We start from the raw sequence: 12,325 nt of genomic DNA on the forward strand, positions 1-12,325 counted from the left end.
TCGGCGGCGCCAATCCCAAAAGGGAAAACGAAGTGGTCGCGGGCGCTGGGCGCGTAGCGCGAGGCGTCCGCGGCCACGTGGGGAGGTTACACTCCCCACAGAAGAAGGAACTCCGCCGCGCTGGTAGCGGCGGAGCGAAGCGCGGGGGGCTCCGGTAGTTTTCGAAAGAGTTCCCGGAGTCCCCCCTAATGCGCTGAAGATGGCCACCGTGGAGTTTTAGTGGGTGCAAGCCCCACACTACCCCGGGATTCCCCCATCACGGGGTGTGCGTTAGGCATTTCTCCACGTTAAAAAAAAAAAAAAAAAAAAAATGGGTTAGGTCTGGGTTACCTCGGATTCTCTTGTATGGCTACCTACAGAGATACACTGCGCGCGATTACAGGGCATTTTGACAAAATCCACGTAGGAAGACGGGATTTTTTCTAGAGGGTAGCTCTTGGCACGAGCTACACTTTGTGTTCTATGGTACACACCCCTACCTTTCAAGGGGTAGTTTCTAGGGGTGAAAAACCCTTATTTTTGACGACAAGGGGTGTTGGAATCGCTTAAAATAAGGGATCCAACGGAGGTCCGGATGAGGTGAGATTGAGGGGATACGAAAGAAAACGAAGACACGAGTTTTATATTTTGTCGGCCCTGAAAAGGGCTTGGAAACGACGTTTATTTAGCTTCTGTGTAGGGGGCTGGGCGCTGGCTCCGGTCCTCGTCGGCTGGAAAGGACGGCGGCGGATCGGAGGGCCTTGGCTGGTGGTGACGCCGGCTCCCCTTAGCGACGTTGACGTCTGAAAAAGAGAGATAGCGGCGGAACCGCGGCGGTAAGCAAGAGTGTAAATCTGGCTATACCAAAGATTCCCAACTCCAGGCTGCGCTCGCGAGCCTATTTGGAGGGGATAGCAAAACCTTGCCTGTAACGCAAAGGTAATGCAGTGGACTGTATTATCGACTCTTCTTCTGGCGCGAAGAAGAAGTCGATGAACGAGTGGCTTGAGAGGAGGAGGGACCTCTTCTCTTCGCCTTGCACCTTTTGGAAAGGTTCGTTCCGTACGAATCCAAGTAATTTAGGGATTCGTGAGCGGAGGGACACGCTATAACCAGCGAATTGCTGGTCCTGGAGGCTGAGGACGGCCAGAGGCTCGGCGACTCCGTTCACCTTACCGTGTGCTTCTATTCGTCACACGGGGGTTGCTACTAAACGGGGTGGCAGAGCACGAGTAACGCAGAGGTGATAGGCACGTACGTTATCTCTCTCTGTTGTAACCCGTCTCTCAGGGATCCAACAGGCAGCGGCCTTTGTTGCTCCGAGACGAAACGAGACTCAGAGAATCAGGGCAGGCCCCGATTCCAAGAGTGCAAATCTCGATCAATTGTCTCCTAAAACAAACCAGGCGCTCTTTCGTACGTATTATACGTACGAATCGAGCAGAGTTTCCTAGTCTGTCGGCGACAGAGGTTCAGCTTTTTAGAGCTAGTGAGATTTCAAGTGTCTGGTAACCAAACTACTTGAAATCTGAAAACTGGCGAGCTGAGAGGCGCTTGACGTACGGTCGCACTGACTGCGTCAAGCTTGATTGTCGAAAGACGACTGGGGCGAGAGCCGCGCGTGTCTCCGCGAAGCGGAAGACGTGCCAAATTTTACCACTACGCGGCGCTCACAAATTATCTTTTGTCTCGTGCTAATGTAGTACGATGTACTCTCTCTCTCCTTCAGGCTCCGATGTCCCCACTCGACATCGAGCCTGGAGTTCAAAACCGTTGCTCGACAACGCTTACTTTGTTTGAACTTTAATTTTGACGACAAAAACAAGTCATACGACAGCTGATCGTGTTTTGCTGCTAGGACAACGTATGCTCCGACCGAAGGCCACCTTCGGTCGGTCACGTATACCAACAAATTACGAATCTCGCGGACGAGCCAAATGCCCGTTATATAACCGCTTTTTAAACATACCGCCCCCCTTGCACGGTCCGTGCAACGGAGAATCGGTAATGCTCTGTCGTATGCACATCGTAACGCGAGACTCGAAAGACTAATACTTTCTTCGCGAATGAGAGAGAGAGTTGCTGCAAGTGAAGTTCAATTGAAGTGAACTCACTCGCAGCGTTGTCGTATATTCAATCAAAATATAAATTCAATTGAACTTACTTATGCGCTGGTGGAGACGCGCTCTGCTGCGGGTGTAGCTGCTGCTGTTGCTGCAGCAGCCGCATCGAGGTTTCCACCGCGATGCCGACTGCTGCGCGCGTCAACTCCTCTAACGTCGGTCCTTGAGGCCGGGGTGGTCGCCGGGTGCGGCTGGCAATCGGGGAGGGCCTAGCCGCCACCAAGGCCCTGGAGGTCGTCGGTGCTTGTGCCTGTTGACGGTTATCCTCCCTCGCCTTTGGTCGGGGCCTGTTGGGCGTCCTCCCGCCCGCTTGGCTCGCTGCAGCCGCGGGGGCGGTACTCTTTTCTTGGCCTCTCGGCGTTGGGGGGTCCACCGCCGGCCGCCAAAGCAGTGACGTTAATCGCTGCTCCCGGTCCCATCTGAGGGCGTACCGCCCTCCTGGGACGGTGCAGCGATACCGCCGCGTGGTGCGCGGAATGTGCTCCGGCACCCTGAGCTGTACTGGGCCCATTCTTGGTGGGCCGATGGTTATTGTCCACTCCTCTTGAGTGGTTTCTTGTACTGCTTCCTGGTGCGACTTCTCCAGTGGCGAGGGTGTACGCGTCTCTTGCTGGAGAGCCTGCTCCCCAATCTTCAAACAGCGATCAAAGGTCGCCGAGATTTGGTTCTGCGTGTTTTGTGTGTCGCTTTCCATTGCTTGATTTCTACTGACTCGGCCGGCGCGACGCTCACAACCGATTTCGGTAGCGCCCGCGATTTCGCGGGGGCGCTTTTTCCCTTGGAGAGATAGAGACGGAAATACTTCGTCTCCCCTCCCAAGGGGATTGGGGGTCAAGGAAGAGGGGGTCCCGATCGTTCGATTTTCTTCTAGAACAATCGGTCTCACCTTGGTGTCTCCCTGGTTTTTTCCGAAAATTCTTTACAGGTGTTTATTTTGCCCGCTCGACCTCGGCGCCGGTGGTCGTAGCGGGCTCATCCACGGGTAACCTACACATCCTTGTGATGGGGCGTGTGTAAGTTGACTTTGCGGTACGTACTTTTACCACACGTACATTTCCGTCTTTCCCCGGGAACACCTCCTCAATTCTTCCCATCTCCCACTGGTTGGGGGGAAGAAGAGGATTCTGCACTAGCACCAGATCTCCTGGTTGCAGTTGCAGTTGGGTGGTGCGCCACTTGTAGCGATTTTGGAGGTGCGTGAGATAATCGCGCGTCCAATGCCTCCACAGTTGCTCGTGGAATTTCTGAATCGCTCTCCAACGCGACAATCGCGAGAGTTTTTCATTTTCCACGGACTGCAGCGGAATCGCATTTAGTGGTCCGCCTGTCAGGAAGTGACCGGGCGTAAGAGACGCATAGTCGTCTGGGTCGTCACTCAGGGGAGCGATCGGTCGCGAGTTAAGACTCGCTTCGATCTTGCAGAGCAGCGTCTGCATTTCCTCTCCCGTGGGTGTGAACTCTCCCAACGTGCGTTTCAAATGGTGTTTCACCGATTTCACGCCGGCCTCCTGCATTCCACCGAAGTGTGGGGCACTGGGTGGATTAAACCGCCACTGAATGCCCATAGCACCGCATTTATTATGCGTGTCCGTTGCAGAAAATACTGCACGACAGTGCTGTTGTAATTCTCGATCGGCACCGACGAAATTGGTTCCATTGTCACTGAAAATGCAGGACGGGATTCCTCGTCGTGCAACAAACCGATCGAGTGCGGCTAAGAACGCGCTCGTCGTGTAGTCATGGACGAGTTCGATATGGACAGCCCTCGTAGCGTAACAAACAAACACCGCGATGTACGCTTTGTGAGCTGTTTTGCCTCGGCCCGCGGAGTCGCGGACACGGTAAGGTCCCGCGTAATCCACTCCGCAATTGTCGAATGCTCTTGACGGGCGACAGCGCTCCGGGGTCAGATGCTGCATTATTTGCGTGGACGTGTTGCCTCGCCACCTTACGCATCGCATGCATTTGTTGACCACGGTTTTCGCTGCATTTCGACAACCGAGAATCCAATAGTTTTGCCTGACAGTGTGCAAGGTCAACTGCAAGCCCCCATGCACCGTATCTACGTGGCACTGCCTAATTATTAATGTCGAAACATAATGCTTAGGCAGTATTATCGGGTGCTTGGTTTCCCATGCAAGTGTCGCATTCTCCAGTCTTCCACCGACTCGCAGGACGTCCTTATCGTCGAGGAACGGGTTGAGACTTTTTAAGGGAGATTTCACAGGGATACTGCGATGATTTTTTAAGCATCGGCATTCCTCTGCGAAATGCGCGCCCTGTATATGGCGTGCGAGGCGCTCAGCTGCGCTACGCATTTCTGCCGCCTCGATTACTTGACCGGCGTTTGACCTTTGATTGACGCGCGACGGTCTTCGCCAACGAAGACAGTACGCCGTTACACGTAACAGTTTTCTCCATGATTGAAAACGGAACAGAAAATCCCATTCCGGCTTCGGAGTTGCTACGTGTGCATGCGCTACGCGCTTGCTTTCATCGGTCTCAACGGAAGCGGGTATGGCGGGCCATTGCGCTTCCGCTTCGCTCAGCCATGTCGGTCCAAACGTCCATAGGTTCGACTGCAGAAATTCTGCCGCGTCGATCCCGCGCGAATTTAAATCCGCGGGGTTCGAACGGGTCGGCACGTAACGCCATTCCGCGTTCGGGAGGGCCGTTTGGATTTTCGACACTCGGTTGGCCACTATAACCTTCCAGGTCGATGGGTGTTTTTTCAGCCAAGCTAGAGCGATAGTTGAGTCTGTCCAACAGACTACTCGATCTATTTTCATTGCAAGCGAGTCTCTCACGTGCAAGATTAGCTCGGCTAGCAGTACGGCCCCGTTCAATTCAAGAACTGGGATCGACTGTGTTTTTATTGGAGCCACTCGCGTTTTTGCCATCAACAGCGATGTAAACACACCGTTGTCTATCGTCGTCACTCTTAAATAAGTGACGGCCGAATAGGCTGCGAGCGATGCGTCACAAAATCCGTGCAGTTCCACAGAAGTCGTGTCGGCTCCATAACGGATCCATCGGGGAAGTTTCCACTGGTTCAATCTGCTCCAATCCGCACAAAATGTGTTCCACATTTTGAGCGTTTCCGCGGAAACTTGCTCGTCCCACTGGATTTTTTCCAGCCATTGGGACTGCATTAAAGTTTTCGCGCGAATCACGACTGGCGAAAGCCAGCCGAGAGGGTCGTATAATTTTGCAATTTCCGAAAACAAAGTACGCTTTGTGATCGGTGTTGCAGACGGTTGGAAGCGTTGCAGATTAAAGTAGAAAAAATCTCCTGATGGAATCCATCGCAGACCGAGTACCTTTAATTCGGAATTATCAAACAAATCAAGGTCGACTGCGTGGGAGTGCGAGCTATGTGGAATATTGCCTAATAAATCTGGCGAATTTCCAGCCCACTTACGAAGGTTAAATCCACCTTGCTGTAAGAGCTCGCACGTTTGTTTACGGATTTGCTCCAACAATAGTTTGTCCGGAGCTCCCATAAACACGTCGTCAACATAGACGTCCTTCTCGAGGATAGGAGCGGCGAGCGGGAAGCGGTCGCCGTCCTGTTTTTTCAGCTCGAGAAGCGTTCGCATCGATAAATATGGGGCACACGCCGTACCGTAGGTCACGGTTTTTAACTCGAACGCTATATTTCGTTCGGTTTCTGGCGTGCGCCACACGATGCATTGGAATCGACGATCCTCTGCAGCTACGAGAATTTGTCGAAACATTTTCTCTATATCTGCTACTAGCACGTATTGATACAGACGCCACCGCGTTAATACAGCGGTGATATCGTTCTGTAGCTTCGGTCCTACGTGGAGGATGTCGTTCAGCGAGCGTCCGCCCGCTGTTTTACTGGAAGCGTTAAACACGACGCGCAGCTTCGTCGTAGCGCTTTCCGTTCGAACAACCGCTCTATGTGGAATGTAGAGTCGTGTCTTGTCGAGGAACTCTAGGCGAGTCATATGACTCAACGACTCATATTCAGTGAGAAACTCACTGTATTCCCTCATGAGGGTTGGATCCAGGTCCAGTTTTTTCCTTAACCTAGTCAACGCGGAGAGAGCTATTGGAAGAGATTCTCCCAACAGCTCGTCCGGGTTTTCGTGGTTGAAGGGCAACCGAACAATGAATCGTCCCGTCGCGTCTCGCGCGACGGTTTTTGCGAAGTATTCTTCGCATTCGTCCTCGGCCTTGGTATTCACCAATTTCGAGGGAATCTCCTCTATCTCCCAGAACCTTCGTATCGCTTTGTCGAGCGATTCGAGGACGGTGCAATGCAGCGTCCTCACGGGGTTTGGGGAAGAGGTGGCTGCGTCGACCGGGCCTGACAGTATCCAGCCTAAAGCTGTTTCCTGCGCGATCGGCCCTCGCTTACCGAATCGCCGAAGCCCTGGTCGAATGATACTCGCATATGTCCCAGCTCCGATCAGCACCTCTATTGGACGGTCTGAAGCGGGGTCAGGATCCGCGAGTGTCAGTTCACGCAACGCGGTGTATTCCGGCACGTGAACCGACGGCGGGGCATACGAGGTGATTCGGGACACCACGTATGCACTGGTGCGGAACGCCTCCTCAGTGCAACGTGTCGAACCGAACTCGATATCCACGCTATATTTTATATCCTGGGCTTTTCCGCCCCCCAAGCCCGTAACTGTGGCTGGGGTTTTCCTTCTCGCGAGTCGCAAGTCATTTGCGAGGTTCGCGGAAATGAAGGAGGCTTCCGAGCCCTGGTCTATGAGTGCACGCGCGATGCGCGTCGTGCCTCCCTTTCCTGTGACTCGCACATTTGCCGTCGCCAGAAACACAGCTGGTGTTCCGCTCTCCGTCGCACTACAGTGCGACGTCACGTCGGCGCTTGATGTAGAAGCACGAGATTTCGTGTTTACATTCGCGGGCTCACGTGCGGAGACGTTACTCCGTCCCGCTTCCCGCTGGCCCTGCTGTGGCTTTTTCGTCGACCGACGATTGCCTGTGCCGACTTGTGGTGCGTCAAAGTGCAGAATAGTGTGATGCTTCTTACTGCACTTTGTACACGCTGCGTTCTTAGGGCAGCGCGCGACTGTGTGAGTCGAAGCGAGACAGTTTATACACGACTGATTCGCTTTAATATAATGGAAGCGCAATTCAGGCGTGAGCAGCTTGAACTTTTTGCACGTTGTAATTCCGTGCGTCAGTCCGCAGAATGTACACTCCAAGGTTGGACCGGGAGAGCTTTCGACTACGGCGTTATGTTGCCGTATGCGAGGTTTTGACGTGGGGTCAACCGCTTGTTTTTGTACCGGGTTGATCAGCACGTGCAGTCTGTGCTCTTGCTCCCTGAGAAAATCCAACATCTCATTAAATGAGGGGATTTCTTGGTTGAGCTTTTGCGTGCCCTCCCATTCCCATTCTAGGGATTGGTCCAACTTAGATTTTATCAGGATGACCAACACGTCGCTGTAATGCTCTACCTTGCGCCCCAGCTTCTGGAGCGCGGCGAGCGTTTGTTTCCAGCCGACGGTGACCTGTTGCAGGCTTTCTATGTCGCCCGTCCTGATCGGCTTCAGCTTCGTGAATGTTGCGAGAAGCTGAAGCACCATGCGACGTGGGTTCCCGAATTGTTCGGTCAGGGTATCCCACGCCGGCTTGAAATTGCGATCCGCAATTTCAAGCGTGGCAATCGATGCGAGTGCCTCTCCTTCCAAGCAGCCGTTCAGATATTGCAAACGTTGCGCATCTGACAACCGTTGATCTTTGATTATGCTGGCGGTGAACAGATCCGCAAAGTGACACCACTTTCGCGGATCTCCGCTAAATCTCGGTAAATTCTGCTTGGGAAGCTCAAGCGTACTAGGCTGGCCGGTTGCTCCGGCACCCGCGGTATTCCCGGGGTTGCCGAATCCAGCCGATTCCTTTTCCTGTATGAGGCTGTCCAATTCCGTCATCAGGAAGTTCTGAGCTTCATGGAACGCATCTTCTGCATCATCCATCGTGCTCTCGCCGAAGAAGGGTATGACCTTCCGTTTGCTGTCAGGGACCTCCTTTTTGAGCTGTTTAACTCGCTCTTGGATGTCCCTCCAAACGTCAGTTACATACTCCAACTTCTGCTTGAGGAGAGAGATGGTATAATTATTTCGCCCCTTTTTCTTCAGATTAGTCACGAGTCGGGTCATTCCCCGAATTCGTGACTGAATATCCTCCATCTCGACCTCCAGGGCAGGAAGAGTCAACTGCTCCTTTACGGGGTTCGACATGGTGATATACTTCGAGAGGTAAACACTGCTCGAAGGTCAACCTGAAGTGATCGTTTCTTTCACCCTTTCTCAACCTTTCAATCCGGCTCGAAGGACCTTATGTTGGAATCGCTTAAAATAAGGGATCCAACGGAGGTCCGGATGAGGTGAGATTGAGGGGATACGAAAGAAAACGAAGACACGAGTTTTATATTTTGTCGGCCCTGAAAAGGGCTTGGAAACGACGTTTATTTAGCTTCTGTGTAGGGGGCTGGGCGCTGGCTCCGGTCCTCGTCGGCTGGAAAGGACGGCGGCGGATCGGAGGGCCTTGGCTGGTGGTGACGCCGGCTCCCCTTAGCGACGTTGACGTCTGAAAAAGAGAGATAGCGGCGGAACCGCGGCGGTAAGCAAGAGTGTAAATCTGGCTATACCAAAGATTCCCAACTCCAGGCTGCGCTCGCGAGCCTATTTGGAGGGGATAGCAAAACCTTGCCTGTAACGCAAAGGTAATGCAGTGGACTGTATTATCGACTCTTCTTCTGGCGCGAAGAAGAAGTCGATGAACGAGTGGCTTGAGAGGAGGAGGGACCTCTTCTCTTCGCCTTGCACCTTTTGGAAAGGTTCGTTCCGTACGAATCCAAGTAATTTAGGGATTCGTGAGCGGAGGGACACGCTATAACCAGCGAATTGCTGGTCCTGGAGGCTGAGGACGGCCAGAGGCTCGGCGACTCCGTTCACCTTACCGTGTGCTTCTATTCGTCACACGGGGGTTGCTACTAAACGGGGTGGCAGAGCACGAGTAACGCAGAGGTGATAGGCACGTACGTTATCTCTCTCTGTTGTAACCCGTCTCTCAGGGATCCAACAGGCAGCGGCCTTTGTTGCTCCGAGACGAAACGAGACTCAGAGAATCAGGGCAGGCCCCGATTCCAAGAGTGCAAATCTCGATCAATTGTCTCCTAAAACAAACCAGGCGCTCTTTCGTACGTATTATACGTACGAATCGAGCAGAGTTTCCTAGTCTGTCGGCGACAGAGGTTCAGCTTTTTAGAGCTAGTGAGATTTCAAGTGTCTGGTAACCAAACTACTTGAAATCTGAAAACTGGCGAGCTGAGAGGCGCTTGACGTACGGTCGCACTGACTGCGTCAAGCTTGATTGTCGAAAGACGACTGGGGCGAGAGCCGCGCGTGTCTCCGCGAAGCGGAAGACGTGCCAAATTTTACCACTACGCGGCGCTCACAAATTATCTTTTGTCTCGTGCTAATGTAGTACGATGTACTCTCTCTCTCCTTCAGGCTCCGATGTCCCCACTCGACATCGAGCCTGGAGTTCAAAACCGTTGCTCGACAACGCTTACTTTGTTTGAACTTTAATTTTGACGACAAAAACAAGTCATACGACAGCTGATCGTGTTTTGCTGCTAGGACAACGTATGCTCCGACCGAAGGCCACCTTCGGTCGGTCACGTATACCAACAAATTACGAATCTCGCGGACGAGCCAAATGCCCGTTATATAACCGCTTTTTAAACAAGGGGTGCCGGGAGTAAAAACCCAGGTTACGTCTGGGGAAACCCGTTCTAGGACCTCGTTGGAAGGGTGGTGGTCGGTTTTTCACCCGTTCCACCCCCTGGTTTTGAAACTACAGGGGTTGAAAGTGGTAAAACCTCTTTTTCACACTTTTCGGGGTGAAGGAGTGGTCGGAGGCAAAAATCCTTGAATTTTTGCCCCCCCCTAATACCTCTGAGATCCTCTGGGTGGACCCTGTGGTCATATATCCACAGCCTTTCCATAGGGGTAGTTTTTGCCCGCGAAGGGTGGTTTGGCCAAAAATTGGCCTAGAGAGACGGGACTTTTTCCGGCCCGTGTATTTTCGGGGGTGGAAAGCACAGTGGTGCACACCGCAGCCTTCTATCGGCTTTGCTACAGGTGGCGCCACTGGTAGCATAGGTAATAGTTTTAGTATACTAGGTTTTAGTGTTTTCTGTGGGGAGTTTTAGGTTAGTTTAAGTGATTTAGACTAGATAAGCTTGGTTTTTAGGGTTTGTGCCGTCCTAGATTTAGCTTTCCAGTCATAGTTCCACTTTTATTAGCTTAGTTTTACTTCTAGTTTAGTGTGTCTGTATATAGTAAGGCTTGTTTGTGTTGTGTTTTGTACTTACCTGTGTTGTATTTACCTGTGTAGTGTTTTATACTTACCGTGTGTAGTCCGTCCCCTTTGTGGTTTTTGTCCTGCTGGATGGTGTGGTGTCCCTATACCGTCCTGTCACCTGTAAAAGAAAGCGTGCATGGTTAGTTGTAAGTTTGCGTGATTTTGTTTATTGGCGGTTGGTAGCGGGGGGAGACGAGACATGGACTCGTATCTGAGCCATGTCTCTGCTTTAGGGATTGATATCCCAGAAGATGAAGGAGGCGAGCAAATATTTGCTCGCGATTCTGAGGAGGAAGGGGCGGTACAGCCTCCCAGAATTGTCCGCCGGAGACACGCGCTCGTTATCCGCGACTCCGATACGGATGAGGAGGGGGCATATGAAACCCCTACAGCAGGTCCGTCCGGCGCTCAGTCAGCCGGACAGGCGAAGGTGTCCTCGAAATTGAGGGCTCCAATCCTGCCGACTGGAAAGTTCAGGGAGGATCTCCCAGAACTTTCCAGCTCACCCATGAGGGGCCAGGACTGCCTGGAGAGAGGTATCTTTCGGGCCCTCGAACTGGTGACTGACGCGCTGGAGGTCGAGGAGGAAGTGGACCTGTTCGCTCAGGCCTCTCACAATGTTCGTATGAACATCAAGGAGGCGATAAAAAACCAATTGTATCGCCTAAACGATGCAGCAAATGTTCTTAGGAACATGCTGAAAATTCGGCGACAAGAACGGGAGCTGAGAACGCTCGAGTTGGAATACGCGGAGGCCAGTGCTCAGGCAGTGGTTCGCATGACCAGTGCGGCCACCGAGATGACCCCTCGTTTTTTCCCCATACGGGGGGGTAGCGTAGCGAACGCCGGAGCGCCCGCACTGCTCCCTAAGACGAAGGGTGGTCTCGGTGACCGCCGGGGAGGGATTATGACATCCACTCCCCTACATGAAGGAACCCCATCTCCCCTCTTCTCGAAGGGGGGACCTAGGGTCTCCTTTCACGGGGGGGATTTCATTGCGGGTGGGGACCTGGAAGCCATGGAGACGGTACCCTCCTCCTCCAAAAGGAAGGAGAGGGCCTCTCCTGGCGACCAGGCTCAACGGGAAAAACGCTCCCGGTCGGCACGGGCGGAGGGGGAGGAACTGGTTGATCCGGCTCCGACCGCATCCGCCCCTGCCGGCCGGGAGGAGGGATGGGTTCCGGTGGGACGGGATGGCAGACCCTTGAAAGGGAAAGCATCCCTACCGCCGCAACCCGCCCCTCCTACGGGGGAGGGTCAGAAGAAGAAGAAGAAGAAGAAGAAGAAAAAGAAGGGGGCGGAGGGAGTCGCACACGCGGCGCCAGTGGCGCTTGCGGGTGCGGGTCCCAAAACCGCCTTGGGGGGAGGGAGTGGTAAGGGAGTGGTGGCCCCGTCGCTTGGCGGCGTGGCCGCCCCTCCCAAGCCACTGAAGGGTAAGAAGGTGGCGGGAGTGACACACGCGGCGCCAGTGGCGCCTGCGGGTGTCCCTCCCAAAGCCTCCAAGGACGGTCGGGAGGCCGGCGGGGCGCCCCGTGGGGTCCCCAAGCCCCTCAAGACCGAGGCTATCCTGGTCAAGAGGGGGGAGGGGATGCCCACGTATTCGGATATCTTGAAGAAGATATCCGAGAAAACGGGGCGTCTCGTCGGCGTCCAAGCCGTCCGGAAGTCCCAGACGGGGGACCTGCTATTGGAGCTGGCTCCGAAGTCGGATCCGGACAAGCTCCGGGGAGCGATCGTTCATGCACTGGGTGGAGGGGAACTAGTGAAGTCCCTTCAGCCCATGGTGGCGGTTGAACTCCGGGGCCTGGACCCGGTAACGGAGCCAGCGGTCCTGGTTGAGGACCTTG

At 53.7% G+C, this 12,325-nt stretch overlaps 1 protein-coding gene across 1 annotated transcript; it reads right to left on the bottom strand.

Moving 5' to 3' along the window:
* Positions 1-315: 315 nt before the first annotated feature.
* Positions 316-8,347, bottom strand: LOC143187556 (uncharacterized). The gene is made up of 5 exons (XM_076391778.1): positions 3,395-8,347; positions 3,050-3,202; positions 2,144-3,000; positions 1,961-2,092; positions 316-496 (listed from the first exon to the last, which is right to left on the bottom strand). The coding sequence occupies exons 1-5, from the start codon at positions 8,345-8,347 to the stop codon at positions 316-318; spliced, it is 6,276 nt and encodes a 2,091-aa protein (XP_076247893.1).
* Positions 8,348-12,325: the final 3,978 nt, after the last annotated feature.

Source organism: Calliopsis andreniformis, unplaced genomic scaffold (genome assembly GCF_051401765.1).
Source record: "Calliopsis andreniformis isolate RMS-2024a unplaced genomic scaffold, iyCalAndr_principal scaffold0048, whole genome shotgun sequence".
NCBI lineage: Eukaryota > Metazoa > Arthropoda > Insecta > Hymenoptera > Andrenidae > Calliopsis > Calliopsis andreniformis.

Excerpts from the sequence above, each read along its gene's own strand:
- LOC143187556 (XM_076391778.1), bottom strand. The coding sequence starts at position 8,347 with ATGTCGAACCCCGTAAAGGAGCAGTTGACTCTTCCTGCCCTGGAGGTC. Across the intron at positions 3,203-3,394 it reads ATGCGATTCCGCTGCAGTCC|TGGGAGATGGGAAGAATTGA; the intron begins GTGGAAAATGAA and ends CCCCCCAACCAG. Across the intron at positions 497-1,960 it reads TTCTCCGTTGCACGGACCGT|AAACTACCCCTTGAAAGGTA; the intron begins GCAAGGGGGGCG and ends TTTCACCCCTAG.